The 17,639-nt window shown below is 44.1% G+C and overlaps 1 protein-coding gene across 2 annotated transcripts in view; it reads right to left on the reverse strand.

Moving 5' to 3' along the window:
* LOC115400337 (T-lymphoma invasion and metastasis-inducing protein 1-like) overlaps window positions 1-17,639 on the reverse strand; it is a 43,220-nt gene that overhangs the window by 15,253 nt on the left and 10,328 nt on the right. The window contains exons 2-15 of one of the 2 annotated variants that reach the window (XM_030108142.1): window positions 17,132-17,219; window positions 15,535-16,447; window positions 13,438-13,897; window positions 12,270-12,442; window positions 11,818-12,042; window positions 9,441-9,626; window positions 8,061-8,207; window positions 7,848-7,922; window positions 6,912-7,082; window positions 6,719-6,823; window positions 6,218-6,299; window positions 5,915-6,001; window positions 3,634-3,846; window positions 2,378-2,478 (exon numbers count right to left, since the gene is read on the reverse strand). In XM_030108142.1, coding sequence (XP_029964002.1) covers window positions 2,378-2,478; window positions 3,634-3,846; window positions 5,915-6,001; window positions 6,218-6,299; window positions 6,719-6,823; window positions 6,912-7,082; window positions 7,848-7,922; window positions 8,061-8,207; window positions 9,441-9,626; window positions 11,818-12,042; window positions 12,270-12,442; window positions 13,438-13,897; window positions 15,535-16,437 — 2,928 coding nt within the window. In that variant the 5' untranslated portion in view covers window positions 16,438-16,447; window positions 17,132-17,219. Of the gene's footprint in view, window positions 1-2,377; window positions 2,479-3,633; window positions 3,847-5,914; window positions 6,002-6,217; window positions 6,300-6,718; window positions 6,824-6,911; window positions 7,083-7,501; window positions 7,510-7,847; window positions 7,923-8,060; window positions 8,208-9,440; window positions 9,627-11,817; window positions 12,043-12,269; window positions 12,443-13,437; window positions 13,898-15,534; window positions 16,448-17,131; window positions 17,220-17,639 lie in introns of those variants that run through there. The other variant, XM_030108144.1, reaches the window with a different exon arrangement.

The raw sequence follows: 17,639 nt of genomic DNA on the forward strand, positions 1-17,639 counted from the left end.
GCCGCTGGTGTAAATCTATACATGGACACTTTTTGGGTACAAATACTTCGCTGATCTCTGGCTTCACAACACAAAAACTTTTCAAATTTAGTGAAACAACAAGATAGTTTCATTGGAAGTATTGCAATCAGCCTTTCCATTCTCTTTCTTTGGTAATTTGAAGGCAATCCAAGTGTAACTGCTGCACAATACATGATAAAAAAAAAAAAGGTAAACAAGCTTTACTGTAAGCGGTCCAGGCTTGGAAGGGCAAGAGCAATGACAAAGAGCTGGAGCTCCTCCAGTGGAATCTCAAATTACCGTCTGTACAATGAAAATGATTTAATGGTTAAATGCTGTCATAAAAAAATCTAATCCATAAGCAGCTTCATTTAACGTTTCACTGAGGGAGCCAAGCTGTCCTCACGCAGAGGGTTACAGGAAGACGAGGACTTGAACACGCTGCCTTCCTGTAACTTCTCCTGTTTGGCTCAGCCGCACAGAAACACTGGCCAACTTGAAAGATGGACTTTCTTTTTTGATCTCGGCATTTAGCTGGAGCAAAACTAATAAACTTGTATTTACTGGCTGATCATAATCAGAATGTTAAAATTCAGGGCGAACTGCTGAGAACCATTAACCACTTGGCTGATAAATATGTTTGCAATTCATCTCAAAGTCTCTGGTGGATGGCACAATGTAACACTTCAGTTAATAGTTTAGCTTCAAATGCGATCAGTCTTCAGAATTTGTAAGATATCAGACGAGCTTTATTTATACACCGAATAAACACTGGATAAATTGATCAGATTGATCATCAGGTTTACATACAACCACAATAAACTTCACCTGGAAGTAAACCGTATTGAGGATGGAATCATCAGCATGATTAATCAAGGGTAATGTCTTGAGATTCTTTTGAAACTACATCAAGGAAACAGTCTCTTTGCTTGAAGAGATGAGCATGAAGGTTTTTTGTCTTCCTGTATGATGCGGCGACCGGTTGTGCATTACCACCTTGCATGAAGCGTCATGAGGTGAAGTTACATAACAGACATGCTAGGAAGCAAGTTCATGTGTCTTTTCAAGGGCCGACGGACTCGTAGACAAGGTTACTCCTCCTCCTCCGTTTTATTCCTTTAACTCAACTGCATATCATCCATGTAACTACAGCTACTGATTGTTTTCGCACTGAATGTTGTGTTTGCAGAAACCTGATCGGAAGTGCCTTTTTGAGGATGCAGTTAAGTTTTGATACTGAGCATGGGATTGTGAGGTAGACAGGTGTTGTCTTGATATTTGACGGGTGGTGTGAAAGCAAATACACCAAGGAAATGCTTTGCAGTGACCTCTACATTGAGTCCTTCCTTGTTCCAGAAGCACATCATGTTAAACATGGTTAATATCACAGACAACAGCTAACCAAACCCAGACTGGATGCCGCATCAATATTTGGTCCAGTGACTCCAAAAACAGTCATGTTCATGCTGTGTTTACTAACTGCCTCATAAAAATGCTCTTCAGAGCCCCGAAACACACTGCAGCAGAACATATACAATTTGGTAAACGAGAGGCGATGGTGCAGAAAAAGGAACATTCCTGCAATTCGATGAGCTGCACGCAGCACTCAGGTCCATGTAAACAGAACGCTCTCCACCTTGTACGACAGCACGTGCAGCGTTTGAGAAGAAGATCAGAAAAAGCAAGCAGTAACCGGGACCGATCTAGCTACAATATATCAGACTTACAATTTTGTTTGCAGAAATGAATGAAAAAGCATTGCTCTGCATGCACTGTAGTTCAGTCTTCAACCTGAGAATGCATTTGAAGTAAATCTCAATAATAAACACACTTAATTAGGTTATTAAAATTCAAGCCTAATCATTAGGACAGATCTGTCTCTTGGCTGATGTATATGTTGACTTCATTTCAGATCTGTGGAGCATTAGATCCTCTTTTTCCATTCATGTTGGGGTGTATTGATGTTTAGGCTTCTGTGTGTTTCTGCTTTCAAAAGCTGATTAAATCAGACATGAAGGGAGACGAAAACAAAACAAAAGACTGAAACAAAAACCCTGATTCCCATTTGTGTTGAGAGGGACATTGTTAACCCCCCGATGTACATCCAAAGCGTGCGCTGCATTTATAAGCCAGATAAAATGAGCCGGTAACAGATGGTGACTCAAACTGTGGAGAAGCAAAACGTTCATGAGCTGCTTTTTTTTTTCTCTCCCTCCGACTGAGAGCAGAGAGGGGATGTTGTGAAGGACAAGGACAAGAGCGAGGCTGAGAAGCCAGCAATATTATGTGAGAGATGTGCTGTCCGTTCTCTTTTTTTTCCTCCTGTGGTTGTACTTAAGACACAAAGAGGAAAAATACAGTGAAATTCTGCTCTTACTTTTCTGCACTCGTCGAACTCGCTGAATATCTCCGAGTCGTCGTCCAGGCTGTCTCCTGAGCTCTCCAGCAGCAGTCCCACGCCATCATCCAGGATTTCCTCTGCAGCAAACAAATCATTTATTAATTACAGGCTTCATTTGATCTTGTATTGTCAGGATAGAAAGTTTTATAACAAAGAACTGTGACACAATGTGCAAAGCCTGAATGAATGAAATTTACACCGCATCCTTCAGCTTATTGTAAATAATGAGTTAAATGAGACAAAACAAGTTGTGAAATCATTACAAAGGCGATTTTGTGATGCTAATCTAGTAAATCTACTCAATTTCCAGCTTTACCAAGTCTTGCAATATGTGTTTTCATCCAAAGGTGTAAAATTAACTGAACACAGAGGTCAAGCGGGGTCAAACACATTTTCATTCAGGGGCCACAATCATCTTGAGAGGGCTGGACCAGTGAAATATTACCACAACTTCTAAGCTTTTATTTATTGTAGCAAACTACATGTGATGAAAATGTTAATATTTTCACAAAAATCAAGAAATTATTACAGAAAATGACTAAAATCTCAAAATAAAGCCTTCTGGTTAATAAAACCTTCTGGTTCAAAATATAGTGAAAAGTCTCTAAACTTTTTCCTACAGCTTGGTTTTAAAGTTATTTTAAAAGCCTCATCATCATCTGAGCTCGGGTCTCACTGTTGTGTTTTGTCTTCTACTCTTTTGTTGAAAAAAATCTGTCTTATCTTTCAAATGTTTATGATTTGCTTGGTGGTTTGACTGGCCGGACGGATTAGAGCCGGTTTTGGACCAGCGGGCCTCATGTTTGACACCCATTGGTCTAAAGCTCTTGTTGACACAGTGCTGTAATCTATGTGATCAACAGATATAAACTCGATCACAACCAATCATAACAAAGAGCCAAAATTCCAAAAGTGGCTCAAAACGACCATCTAATGTACAACAAATGTTGACTCTGTAAGGTAAAAATCAAAGACAGGATTATTTGCCATTTTAGAGGGATTAAAAAGAAATTGTATGCCAAGTCAACACTGCATTTTATGAGTAATGTTTTAATACACTGCAGTGGACGTGTGGGAACTGGTGGTTTTCAAGTGGACCTTCCTGGCGCTCTCTGCTAATCGAGCCTGTAAAAGTCACAAGTCACCCGAGGTAGCCGTCAATGATTAATGAAAAAATAATGTTGAGATTTGGTGGATTTGCATACCTGACTTGTATTTGTAATGAGGCTCACCTTGGCTCTGGGAGAAGATGTCGGTGTAGAGGTCCTCCTCTGCGTCGGAGCGGCGCGGCGGCAGGTAGCAGAGCTGGCGGCGGTCCACGGAGGGCAGCGTGTAGACCATCAGGGCCAGCGAGGCCTGGGAGAACGCGGCCTTCATGTCGGAGAAATTCAGGCTGCACGAGTCTTTCCCGTTCAGCTGGAGGATTTCGTCTCCTGCATTCAGACCTGCGAGCAGAAGCACACAGCCGTGATTCAATTTGGCTGCCGGACCTCAATGCAACAGACAGACGTCTTCTAATTAGCCTGATATGAGAGGGTAATTACCATCTGCCTTGTTTTCAGCATCAACTAACTGCCCATTAGATCGCTGATTGAAGTGTTAAGATGGTAATATTGTCAGAAAATGCTGATTCATAATAACTCAATATCCTAAGGGCCGCACAGTGGTTAGGTTCTGTGTGGAGTTTGCATGTTTTTCCTGTTTGTCTGTCTTTCCTGGGATCAACTGCTTCCTTTTACAGTCCACAAACATGTATTTGATGTTTATTAACGACTCTATGGATGGATAACCCAACGGGAGCATCAGATTCACTACATATTAAAGGAATCCGGGCAGGATCGCTGCGTTTGTAGGGTAGAATTTCCAAAAAGTGTTTCAAAAGGCAGTTAATGAAGACTAAACACAGTTCCGACCAAAGAGCTCTCAGAAAAACAAACATCGCAGTTCATCACAATGAGGCTGATTGACCGTTCTTAACTGGTAAAACCAGACATAATCACCCAAATGCATCTCTGTTCATTCATTTCAGCTCAAAGCCAGAGAGAGCACAAGCATCACTGAACCAAGCGAGACCTTTTCTGTTATTGCTTTTCTAACTTTGGTTAAAAGAACAAAACCACAAGTGTGAAGACTGCCGAAAAATGGGATTTCTGTTTTAAAAGTCTGAACATATTGAACTAAACATGAAGGGAAAAAACCCTAAAATGATTAATGTCATGTAGGGATGCCCTCATGCCCTGCAAATTCAAAATTAATACATTTTTAGTACATGTGTGATTAATTCTGATAAATTCACGAAATGATGCTCTTAATTTATGAAAAATCTGCATTGTTTGATGGTCATAATGAATTGTTATACACTGGCCAGAAGGCTGAGATCTGATGAAAGAGCTTAAAGACAATAAAATCAATATATAAGTGTATTTAAAAGAAATCCACATCGCAACACTCAACAAGACAGTTCATTGGACATTGTGGCGGTCCGGAGTCAGTTATTACCCCCCTGATGCTAAAAGTCCATTTTGTGTCTCTTTAGCTTGATAACTGGCTGCAGTTAATTTGTTGTAAACACTCTTCTGAATAATCAGATTTTAATGGACGAGGTTATTCACACTCTTGAAATGTTTTTGGTACATAAGGATCCATAAAATGTGCACAATGACAAGGGTTGCATTTTTGCTGAAACTGCAAAAGCTGCAAGTGATTTGCGCTTTCAGCTCACAGTGAGAAGACACGGGTTTGATTCCAGGCTCGATGCCTTCCTGTGTGGAGTTTTTTTAATGGTTTCTGTCTCGGTGCATGAGTTTTCTCTTGGTATTTATGCTCACTGCAACAAACAAGACTTTTCCGTAGGTGTCAGTGTGAGAGATTTTCTCTCTGTGTTGGCCTTGTGATGGAGTAGAGAAATATCCATGCTGTACCCTGGACAAAAAGAGAAATAACACTATGTTTTCTCTTCTTTTGTTGGTTTGGCTGTCGTTTTGTTATTGTGTCTATTTCTTTATATATCAGTGACGTTTCACAGTTTATTTGGAGCTGGCAAACTGCGAACATTCAGAAATTAAAGTCGCTAAAATAGGAAAATAAATCAGTGAGGACATGCTTTCTCTTTCAGGATTCCTGACGCTGCAGATGTCTCTGTCCCCGCTTCAAAGCATCGCTGCGTGCCCTCCACCTGCACCGTGACCAATTCCAGCATGATACTTTGGCATCACTTAACCCTGCGGTCCGTCTTCATAGCAGGGGCAGCGATGCGAAGCGGCTGTGGCCAAACGTCACCCACAGTGTCGTTTCTCATAAAAGGCCGGGGAGAGGCAGCGTGCTGATGATTACAGTCATCTGCAACAGTCTAGGACTTCCATGAGCATCTTATACCTGTTGAGTCACAATGCACTAATGCTTTTTGAAGGGAAGCTGAGAAAGAGAGAAAGACCTGCGGGCCTCAGCTGGAGAAAAATGTTTCGACAACACACATAAAACAGCGAATGCAGAGTATTTCAGAAAAGAGCAAACCTTTAGCGAAGGCTAATCCCCCTGCCTTCACATCAGTGATGTAGAGCTGCTGTATCCCGTCCTCCTCAACCACTGAAATGGAGAAACCTGAAGCAGGAAATGTGAGATTCAGATGTGAAATAGAGAGCGAGAGAGAGATGAGCAATATGAAATATAACCGAGGGATTTGTGTGGCACAAAAGGAAATGGTGTGGAAAAAATACAGATCATGAGCAGGCCGGAGGAAAGCAATTACTACTCTGAAAAGACATCGCATCTTGACTCGAGCTTCATTAAGACATTTAAAGTGAAAATTGGTCTCACCGTAACCAATCATGCAGGACTCATCTCTGTCAAACTGGATGATCTTTGTTATTTTTGAGCAGAGTTCGATTTCTTTGTAAAGCTGCGAAGAACAAAAACACAGCTTATTATATAATCGTCAGACTACTTTTGTCATAGCTTGGTGGGCGGGTTAATGACAGTGTGGAAGGCGAATGTTAATTTTTCCCTGTGAAGGATACTGTCTGCCGTGTGAGGATTACATGATGTAAACACAAAAGCCGCTGCTCTGACTGTTAATAATAAATAATAAAAGCTCCCCATGAATATGTTTTTTTTTTCTTTGTGCACGATCTTTCCAGACAGAATCGGATGAAAATACAGAGCCTTTTTATAATTCTCAACATGGCGCACACGGCGGCCGCGTTTTCTCTATTGTGATTCCTCATACATGCTTCTGCAGCCTCTTTAAAACATCTTTTTAATCTTTAATCTGATTTAGGAGAACGGATAAGATCATGTTGAAGCAAGGCGGCTACACACCAAGTCGCAGATATCCTCCTCTGGTTTGGGAATGTAAAATTGCACTTGGTTTTCAATGAGGAATTTCAACCGCAGGTAGTGCTTTGTGGGATCGAGCAGATGAGCCTGGAATTAAGACAGAGAGGACGTTTGTTCCGGGATCTTAAAGTGTTTCTCAGGACAGACGATGGCGGCGGTGGTCGGCTGCCGCTACCTTGCAGATGGTTTCCAGAACACACAGTGCCGACTCCCCGGGCTGGATGATGGTCAGAACAGGCTGGTCGTTTGGAAGACAAACCCAGGACGGGGTCAGGTGGTCGGGCACCCAGATGTCGCTCTCTGTGCTGGGCCGAGGAAGGCTTTTCACCGTCCCCTCCTCGCTTTTCTAAGTGAAAGAAGAAATCGATGAAGGTAAACAGAGGTCAGACGCAATGATCAATCAGGCAGCCAGAGTTTATTGACTTTAAACAAAGATTAAAACCTTCTTCAGGCACTTTACACCTAAATGCTCTGTGTTTGTATCTCAGTGAATTTGGTCACTGGACACCTCTTCTGCTGCAACCAGGATTCAAACCCAGATTCAACAAACTCAAAAGCAAATATGAAGCCCATGTGCCACAGAGTGGGACGATCAGTCCATCTTTAATACCACTTTATTCAACTCAGGCTCCCTTCGCTCTGAGTGAGGGGAGAATGGACTCTGAACAGGTCATTGGTCCACCACAGGAAAAACACACTCACACCTACAACTAGCTTTGATTTTCAGAGTCACCAGTGTTTGTGAACTATGGGATCCACGCATACCAAGTCCACACAGAAGCGCCTTCAAGCACATGCAGAGAGACTCCAGGGACGACAAATTAATCTTTTCTTTGAAAAAAATAACACTGAAAAAAAAATCCCAAAGCACATGAGAAAATAAAAAAGAGGCAGAAATGAAAGACACATTTGATCCTCTGATCTGCCTGACAAGCTGTCATGTTGGAAACTCTCACCATCTGTGGTGCTGTTTGATCGCAATACAAGAAAGGAGAACATTTAATAGAGTTCAAAGGCAGATCAAAAAATGTATTTGAATAAGTTTCGACTTATGTCTGACCTACCGCTTCCTGACAAATTAATGCAAACAGACTGAATGAGTCATCCTTACTGTGTTTTCCTTTGCAGGATTGGCATATAAGCCATCTGCAGACTTTTTCGTCGGCTCGTCGCCATCAGCAAACACCTGCAGCGAGGAAACAACAAACAAAGGTCAAGTCGTCATACCTCCAGAAGAACTGTCGATGGATGCTCCAAGAAAGGGCAAAAACAAAGAACTTCCTGGATGCTTGAAAGCCTAATAAGGGTTTGATGGCTCACACACCTGGCTCACAGTGGGATGGGCTTTAGTCTTTTTCTTTGAGGTAGTGTCGAGACCCCACAGGGACGAGAACCTGCTTTTGCGCTTGCTGCAGGAACGAGACATGGCCTGCGTTCGCCGCCGCACTCCCGTCTCCGTGCGAGCGGCCACCTGCCAAAACACAGCAGCACAGCCAGGAATAAAACACAGAAAACTGAGAGCAGGACAACAAGCTGTCACCACATTCGGCCACGATGAGAGAAAACCATGAAACATGCAGTATACAAACAACACGGGCAGGCCAAACATGAAGGAACCAATAGGGGCAAATGTATTCTTTCAGTCTGTAACGGCTTTACTAATAAGAGAGAACAATTTAAAACATAGTTACTTCCTCTACTACATTACGTGCTAATTCTTGATAATATAATCTATAGGAGAAGTGTAAAATTTCACATATTTCATGATTCAATAACTACAAATGTGACCTGAAAGGATCTATTTATGACTGAATTTGTGCAAAATGTTATGAAATGTTGGCACATCTTCCATTTTACAGATTTACTACTATCATCTGTGATAAGATGAAGCCAGCTATCATGAAATGTTCAGGATAAAAGGTAACATCTATGAGCCTGCAGGAACAACAGCTCTGAAATCCATGTAGGCGCTGGTTCGCTCTTTTTTAGGCCCAATATTGATACAGGTATTCATGAATTTGGAGAGGATTCAATTAGAAGTGGGAGTGTAGGAAAGCTCTCAGCAACAGACATCCTGAACCACTATCACGCAGCTCCGACACCCACCCGCTCTGGAGCATTGCGTTGGCGGTAGCGAGGGGGGAAAAAAAAAAGTTCCTCGCCGATCTGCGAGCACGTCTCTAAAAATCAAATAGCGTTTTCCTCCGCAACAAGTCCCTTTATATCGAGAGCACATAACCTCCGTGCAGCAGTGGGAGGGCGAAAACCGAGCAGGAGCTCTCCAAGCAGGTGCCCCGTGTGAGACCCATCCTCTAAAATAGCAGTCACCGGGGAAAAACGTGCTTTTACACAGTGCTGCAGCTTCTGCGATCAATTTCCTGACGGCGGAGCCACCAGGTGTGCTAAGTAATGCCAAAGAGTATTTTGAGGGTGATGCAGCAGGCTGCTCCAGTTACTATCTTAGAAAGCAGGATAAAAGTTTCTAAGAAGACCACTTTACAACTGCAGGTTTAGGTGCAAACACCAGTTTGTGTTCAGGAGATGCTCAAGGCGATCAAACAAACGTTTAAAGTGCTTTCTGCTGGAGAACACTGTTTTGCAAGCAACTTAAAAACACAACACATGACTTGAACAACACATGAATTGTAGCCATTTTAGGTACTAGTTGTTTGGTTTTGCGAGAAAACAAATGGAGGATACTTACCAGTGCATGGAAGGAAGAGACTGAGAATATTCCCAGTCGGCCCATTGCCAGCTTGGTGGGGCGAGAGGCGAAAGCCAGCAGGCGTTTGGGGTTGGGGAGCTCTCCTCCCTGCAGGCTGGACAGGTAGCATCGGAATCGAAAGAGATCCATGTGAAACTGCTCCAGGTTCTGCTCCCACAAGAAGATCTGCAGGGACACACACACACACACAAAAACACTTAATTGTTCATCGAAGCTCTTCTTCTTGTCAACTCGGGACCAGGACGGAGCTTCTCCGCTCGTCCCCGTGCTGCCAACCTGCGCCCTGTGTGCCTAATAGTCTGATGTTTATTGGGGCAGTGGAGCAGGACATTGTTGTTATTCACTGGGCCATCCCCTCCCAGTCACGGTCCCGCTCTGGTGTTTGGAAGAGACGGCCAGCGCCATGGCGGAGGGCTCTGTGTTACTGCCAAGTCGCCTGGAGACCGAAGAGAAACAATACTGCGCATTCCACCGGCGGATCGAGGCTGGGAGCGCTTCGGCTTTCCAAGGAGCCGTCCCGCATCCATTCAGCCTCGCACAATCCGAAACCCGACGCTGCCAAACAGATCAGCGCCGACCGGGCACTACTACCTAACTGACCAAAACAAAGGCCATTTGATCTTTTCTCCCTCCCTTTAAACGGACCCATTAACCACAACAATCCTTGGAATCAGCCGAGAGAGTGGCAAGTTTTTGACTGGTGCCAACCGCATACCAAGAGACAAAAAAGCAGATATTTGCAGCGTCAACAGCCTCATACAGATGATAATTGAGGAATATGGTCTTTAACGCCCTCCTTCAACTCTGGTTTCTTGAAGAAGTACTTGTATATAAGGAAAGCTATGCACAATTTCCTAAATAATGTCTGTTGACTACAGCAATGAACAAGTATGAGTAGGAAAAAAAAAAACCCTCTTGATAGTTTGTGTCTTCAGCTGAACTTCATCTCGCAGCAGATGTCCTGCTCAGTGGTGTTAACAGGCACAGATACCAGCGGGGGGGCGAAGGCAGGAGCCTGGCGTGGATGTAATCCTCCACAAAACCAACACTCATTCAGACTTTCACGGACGTTTCCAGGCTCATCAGCCCGTAAAAGCACAAGCAGGTTTGTTTTCATTAAAACTGCAGCTCTAATTGCGCAAATACATTAGAATTAATATGTGGTGTTTCTTTTTCTTCAGTGCTGAAAACTAGCAGACTGTACAGAGTAGGGAAAAAAGAAAATCGCCCTCTCCAACGTCTCATTGCAGCCATAAAATATTTAAAAATAAAACCAAAAAGCACTCAAACCAATTATACACAATATGATGCATTCATATTTATTTTTGAGATGTTTTTCCTAAAAGCTGAACAAAATCATTTGGTGATGCTGCTTTTAGTTTCTGCGCTCTCCTACTCAGCTCTTTAATCTGGCCTTTACGTCACCCTGTCTTCGACAAATGTTTCTCTTCATTTTAACTTTGTTTCAATATTATTTTCTATCTTTTAAGAGTAATTTCAACATTTTCAGTATGTTTAACTTCTCAAGGTTTCAGTTTTTCTCCTTCTGGCACAAGTGGCCATATGCTGACTTTCAGTCACCACCAATAACATCTTGTATGTCAGGTTTATGCTCTTTTGCTACAAATAACAAAGTGTGTTGTTGGATAGTAAGACCCCATTATGTGTATGTCATCTTTCACAAAAATCAAGCGACTGATCCTTCACATTTTCAGCTACAAATAGTGAAATGTTTGTTTCTTTGGTCAGTTTTACACTTTCCAAACAGATTCTAATAAATAAAAAAAAAAAACATAAAAAAATTAAAGATACTGAGCTCAACCTCAAAAGTGAAACAGGTCTTAAAATAAACTAAAACAACTTTCTACTGATGAAATTTGTAACTATTTAATTCCTGCTCTATGCAAGGTTAATGATTTTGAATTGATTATTTTATTATTTATTTTTGCATGTTTGAAATGAAGCACCAAACCAAATCCAATTTAATATTACAGTTATTATGATAGCATATTGGCACAATTCTGAAGGCAAATATATCCTGCATACACATTAGTAATAATAAAATCACGAGTATGGTTTTCATCAATATATTTCACTGCACCTTTTGTGTTCAAATACAATAAAATAACCATTTTTATTCAGCTGCTTTTGCACATTTTCTCTCGTATGTTATTCTTTCTCATCTAAATATCGGAAAAGTTGAAACGGTCTTGAATACCTTCCATCTGTATGGTGAGGTGAATTTTTCAGAATAAATAAAGGCTGGAATCCAATCAAAGAGGGAATATAGAAAGAAATATCAGAGAGAGTTTGTCCTCTCTGTCTGACGAGGTCTCTGTGAGGAGCTTTAACAGACCTGGTCCAGGATGGTCTTCCTCTTCTTGGTGTCGGTGACAGCCGACAGCTGCATGTCCCCCATCTTCTTCATCTTCTCGTCCATGTCGATCTTCTGCTCCAGCTTTTTGATCTCGGCGCGGAGGAGCCGGACCGTGTCCTCCCGGTGGTGCTGGCGGGCGACGGCGGTGGCGCACGCCGAGTGGATGGCCGTGATCCAGTTCTCCAGCTCCGTCTGGCTGCAGGTCTACGTTGGGGTCAGACGGCGAAAGGTCAGAGGTCACACACCACAGCAGCAGCTCCACAACATGCAAAACAAAAAGGTCTTTATTTGTGCTCTGTGGTTTGATTTACCGCTTGTTACTATGGAAAAGCCAAGAGAACAAGGGTGGAAACAGTCGGCATACACTAAATTTCTGCTTGACGAATTGCTTTTATCTGAGGTGACATTTCAGCTTTTTTTTCTTTTCTTACCTGGAACAAAAAAGCATCTCCGAGGGAATTGCTAAGGCAGAACACAAAGTCCTTCTTTGGATGCTCTGGTACAGCTTGGACAATGCTGTTCTCTACCCAGATGGCGTGCTTGGGAATACTGTTGTTGTCAATCCCTGAACGACCATCGGTTTCATAGAAGAACAGAGTGCAACCTGGGAATTTCAAAACAACACATTAATTGACAGCACAGATGCGTGTTGGCCACAGGAAGGAAGAATAATAATAATATAATACATGTGCGTGTGTGTATGTGTGTGGGTTCAAAAAGCCAGTTCTTCTAAGCAATTTAATTCTGCTCTCCAGTGGCCAACAACAAGAAGTGCAGCATAACTGCTGTGTCAGGGAGAGACGCGTCGAGTCAAAGGAAATGGCAGAAAATATTATCATGAAAATTTCTATATGGTCATTATGTGAATATTAAAAATCGATTTTCAGTGTTTCTGCATCAGCGGTTGTCTCTGCTGCTCCATTGTTATGTTTGATCTGACACAAGTTTCACCCCAGATGCTCTTCCTGTCGCAGTCTGGGCAGGTGGCGGCTGAAGGCAATGCTCAGGGACCCACAGAAGTGACGCAGCAGCACTGGGACTTGAACCAGAAAGCCTCTGGTTCCATGTTTGCTTCACTAACCTATTGCCGTAAAAGTAACACACTGATTTGCTTTCCTCAACATTCCTGCATGTTTTGTTTCAAGGAAAGCATCAATTTCATGGTTTAACGTTTAGTTTCCTTCTCTTCTTTTTCATATTATAAGACATAACACTTCAATACTGCTGTGATCCATGGACAATAAAAAGCAAAACTCCACTACTACTGTTGTAGTTACGGCTTATTTTATCATTTCAAAATGTGTAGTTTTAACCTTGAAGCGTTTTATTTTTATGATCATTTATAGTCATGTCCCTGACGATTAGATTTTTCCTGTTGCTGTGCCCCCTCTGAAGCTCTCTGGTGCCCCCAAGGAGAAGCCTGCCACTAGTACAAAAACAGAAGCAGCGGGAGGTGTTCAAAGACGCTGTTGGAAGTGATCAGAGTCAGTGCACAGTAACTTTTTATAAGTATGGAAACAAAAAATCAATTCAAACGCTGATATCAAACAAGTGGCGAGCAGTACATCAGATTGGAGCCACACTGACGACGTCACACACCTTTCAGGGACACCCAGTAACTCTTCCACTTGCGTCTTGTGGCCGACTCGACTTTCTTGTTCTTCTTATGCACGAGGAAGTTCTTGACGGCGAGCTTGCCGGCTTTGCGCACCATCCCTTGGACGACGCTGAGCAGCAGGTCCGACTGGTAGGCGGAGCTCATGGTGCTCTGCTCGTCGCTCAGGGCCGACCCCGCCTCCTCCAGGCTCTCCGTCTGGCAGGAGCTCATCTCCAGCTCCTGCCGGAAGTTCTCGTAGACGCCCTGCACGCACTCGTTGGCCCCGCCGCCGCCGCTGCTGCTTCCGCTGTCGCTGCCGGCGAACATGCCCCTGCCGTGCACCGAGCACACGGAGAAGGAGGCCGACATGGTCTTGTAGCGCCGGGACTGGTGCTCCGCCTCCGCCGTGACCCCGTCGATGCCGCTGTCCTCATACTCGCTCCCCTCGCCGCCCGTGACATCCTGGGTCGTGGCAGAAGCACAAGACAGGTGAGACGGCATGGCGTGGCCGCCGCGCTTTCCCCATCTCTCAAGTCAGCAGCAACGGCTCGCCTCCTGACTGACAGCCGAGCGGTCTCCGCAGATACAAGACGAAGCTGGAGAGGCAAACATGTTGCAAAAGAAAAAAAAAGGTGTCAAGGGTTCGTGTGTGTCCTAATCCTGGGGTTCTGCTTTAAAATGAATTACTCGCAGCAAAGCGTCTGCTGAGCGACTGCAGCCTGCCCGGGCCTTGGCACCGCAGGGTCTGCCTTCTCCTACCCACATGGCCACGGGCTCCTGGGAGATGAAGGGGGTTACTTTGAGCTCGGTATCTACATCTGGTCACATGATCCAATCATGCGCGCCGGAGCTCCATTCAGCGGGGTTGACGGTGCCCCGTAGTGACAGGGCCACCACACACGTTTTACTGTTACACTCTTCCACAGGCCTCCCCTCATTATCATAACAAAAGAGTGAGGCATTTCTAACAGGGAGCGACTTGAAGCTGCTCCCGCTCCCCTCCTCCTCCTCCTCCTCCTCCTCCGCCTCATCGTTGCAGTCTCCTCTCCCAAAGAAAACAACAGTTTCATCAGGAAGCGACACATCGCTCCCCTGACACACACTTTCTTTTTTTGCACCTAATCTGTTTCAGCAGCTTATTATCCGTGAGGTGAATGCAGCAGAGGAAATGCTCAGACACAATAGAGGGCAGTGGGGGAAAAAAAAAAAAAAAAATGAATGAAGGGAGTTGTCTTCCTGGCGATGCCACAAGACGACATTAAGATTCTGCACAGCAAAACATACGGTGTCCAAAAAACACAAAGGGGCCTTGACACAGCTTAAACAGTTCAGGGCCTTGACATTTCCTTAACCTCAGAGAGCAGCTCTGTGAATACATGAATAGATCAGTTTAAAATCCATTCAATGGAGAATGAGTTGCTTCTTCTATAACCTGCTTTATTTCATTAAATTATGTTGTCTTCTAAAAGAGAATCCATTTATTACGTGTTGTGTGAGTTACAGAAAATTAATACTTGATAAAAGCTGCCTCTTGATTTGTTATGACTCGGAAAACCCAGAGTTTTGGGGATTTCATGGTTGTCAAATTGTCTGAAACGTGTGGTAAAGGAGTGTGATTCAATCTCGCCAAGTGGTTTTTTGATATTAGTGTGTGTTGTTAACACATCGATGAATGTCATCTATGATTGGACGGTCATGCAGCAGAAATTGGACTGCACAGCAAAGAAAAGTGTATCAGTGTAAACTCTCAGAAAAAGACTCCCAAGGTGGCTCTTTTTAACAATGCTTGTCTTGTCTGCCTCAGTTTGGCACATTTTAAGAATGCACACTCCTGGAATTTAGTATTCTTTATCAAATTTTTCAACGCTGCACAAGAACTGGTTCTTAACAATAAAGGAAAAAAGGCAGAAGCAGCAACAGAACTGTTGAGATGAACTCCCAACATGCAGACATCTCTTTCAAACTGAAGCTGACATTTATTTTAGGCTGGTATTGCAAGGCAGCGGTGCAAGTTAATGTTCAGTTAATATTTCATGTTCCTATCCTTACACAAAGTACAATATTCCCATCTGTGACTGCGACAGTCCTAAACGCCTTACCTGTATAGTCTTGGCCCTCCGGCCCTGCATGCTGGTGCACAGTGCAGCCTGATGGCTGCTCAGGCCTTCAGACAGGCAGTGAGACCGCCGGCAGGGCAGCGTGTACGCCCCGTACGTGTTTCCCTCCTCCTCTGAAGGGGACAGCATCTTATCGTCCTCGCCGTCCCGGGCAGCCCTGCTGCTGTCGTGCCACTTGGCGTAGCGTCCGAGCGGCTGCCTGCGGCCCGGGCTGGGCTGCCGGTACAGCTCGTCCAGGGAGTTGGCCCTGTCGCTGGGGTCTGGGGGGCTGGACTGCAGGCGGCCCTCACAGTCCGTGAAGTCCCTCTCGTTGGACATGTCTATGATCTCCTCCGTGCTGGTCAAGTGGTCCTGACTGACGTCGGAGAGGGAGAACTCCAGGCTGTCGTCTCGCCACATGTCTGCAGATTTAGACCTTTTCTTGAAGCTGACGGTCTCCTTGGAAGTCTCCGGGGTTTTCTGGATGTACTTCACCGCGTAGTCATCATGGTCTTGCACCTCTTCTGCCATGGGGCCAGGTAGAGTTATGTGCATGGCATTCATGTGCGCCGAAGGACTCGCCAGCTCATTGTGGAAGGAGACAGGCCGCAGATTCATGGCCACCCGGTCCACCCAAATGGGGCTACCAAAGTCGGGGAGGATATTTGTCTCGTTGAACGGTTCCAGCCCATTGTCGGCCAGGGACTGAGGGATGCTGGGGGTGCTGCTGGAGCGTGTGCTCGTCTCAGAGTTCCTGTGCTCTATTTTCCCCGACGAAGCGTGGCGAGAGCGCCGCGACTGCTTGTTGGAGATACGGAGAGACCGAGACATGTGCTTGCGTGACAAATAGCCACGTCCATTACCGTAAAGGGCATGGTCCCCGTTCTGGCTCTCAACATTTCCCATGTTTCATAATCTGGATGGAAGAGAACACAAAGCATGGATGAACTTAAAAACATAGAGGACCACCACTGGACATCCATAAGAGAGACTCTGAGGGTGTGTACACACTGGCAGGTCTGTTTGAAGATAGCCAAATGAAAATGCATCTGTCCACTCTTTGGGTACATTCACACAAAGTTTTCATGTGAAAATATAAAATTTTCATTGTGATTTAGTTGTCCACTAACCTGATATCACTTTTTGAGCCCTCAGGTGGAACTTTTTGAAAACACTCTGAATCTGTGTTCGTGTAAATGGGGGAAAACACAACTATCTGAAAACAGTCTGGTTCTGTCTCTGAGCTGACGGAGCCTGATGCTGCTATTGCACATGCTCAGGAAACAGTTGTTCTAAAACCAAGCGAAACCAAAGGTTTTGCTGGTATTCCTGTTTGTTTTTTTACTCTTTACACGGTGTCTTAGTGGAATAAGTTCAAGTGTTTGAAAAACACCACTAAAATTTTCCAAGAATGCATTTAGCTAAAAACATTGCACTCTGGTTTGGTTGAGAAAGTTTTGTTGTGCAACCGACCCACCTCGAAAACAAACCGCAATATCTTTTGTTTACATATCTCCACTCATAGAGACGAGAGTGCAAAGTGTTCTGTGTTTCATGCTGCTCTGATCTGAACATGCACAGAGTCTTAATGTTAACCAACCTGTGGAAATGTAATGATTTCTCTGGCATTTTGTCACTGGATCTTCAGACAGTTTGGTCCTTCAGCTGCTGGTTTGGTCCACAAAGCTCTGAAAAACAGACAAATACGGTTCATTCGATTTGAAATCTCTGAGAAATTGTGGCGCATTTTCTTTATTTTTGGCTCCGGTTTTAATAAAACCTCTTCTCAAGACGTACATCACTGCTGAGGCCGGCTACATAAACACTTGTGTGAGGCTGACAGGTGAGGTGATCCACTCAGCCCCTTTCAACATGCGGCGGGGTTTTGTGAAGTGGAGGGTATGAAACGACAGTGTGAGCGCTGTCTGAGTGAACATGAGTTATTCAGGGCTGAAGCGAACCGTCACTTTAGGCGCCGTCTCCTGCATTAGTGAAGACTGGAAGCATGGGGAGTGCACACACAATGCACATCCAGACCTCAACTACCTGCCTTTAGGCTGGACGGTCTGATCTAAAAGAAAGAAAAAAAAAAATCAGCAACAGATGGA

The sequence above is a fragment of the Salarias fasciatus genome, chromosome 14 (genome assembly GCF_902148845.1).
Source record: "Salarias fasciatus chromosome 14, fSalaFa1.1, whole genome shotgun sequence".
Lineage (NCBI taxonomy): Eukaryota > Metazoa > Chordata > Actinopteri > Blenniiformes > Blenniidae > Salarias > Salarias fasciatus.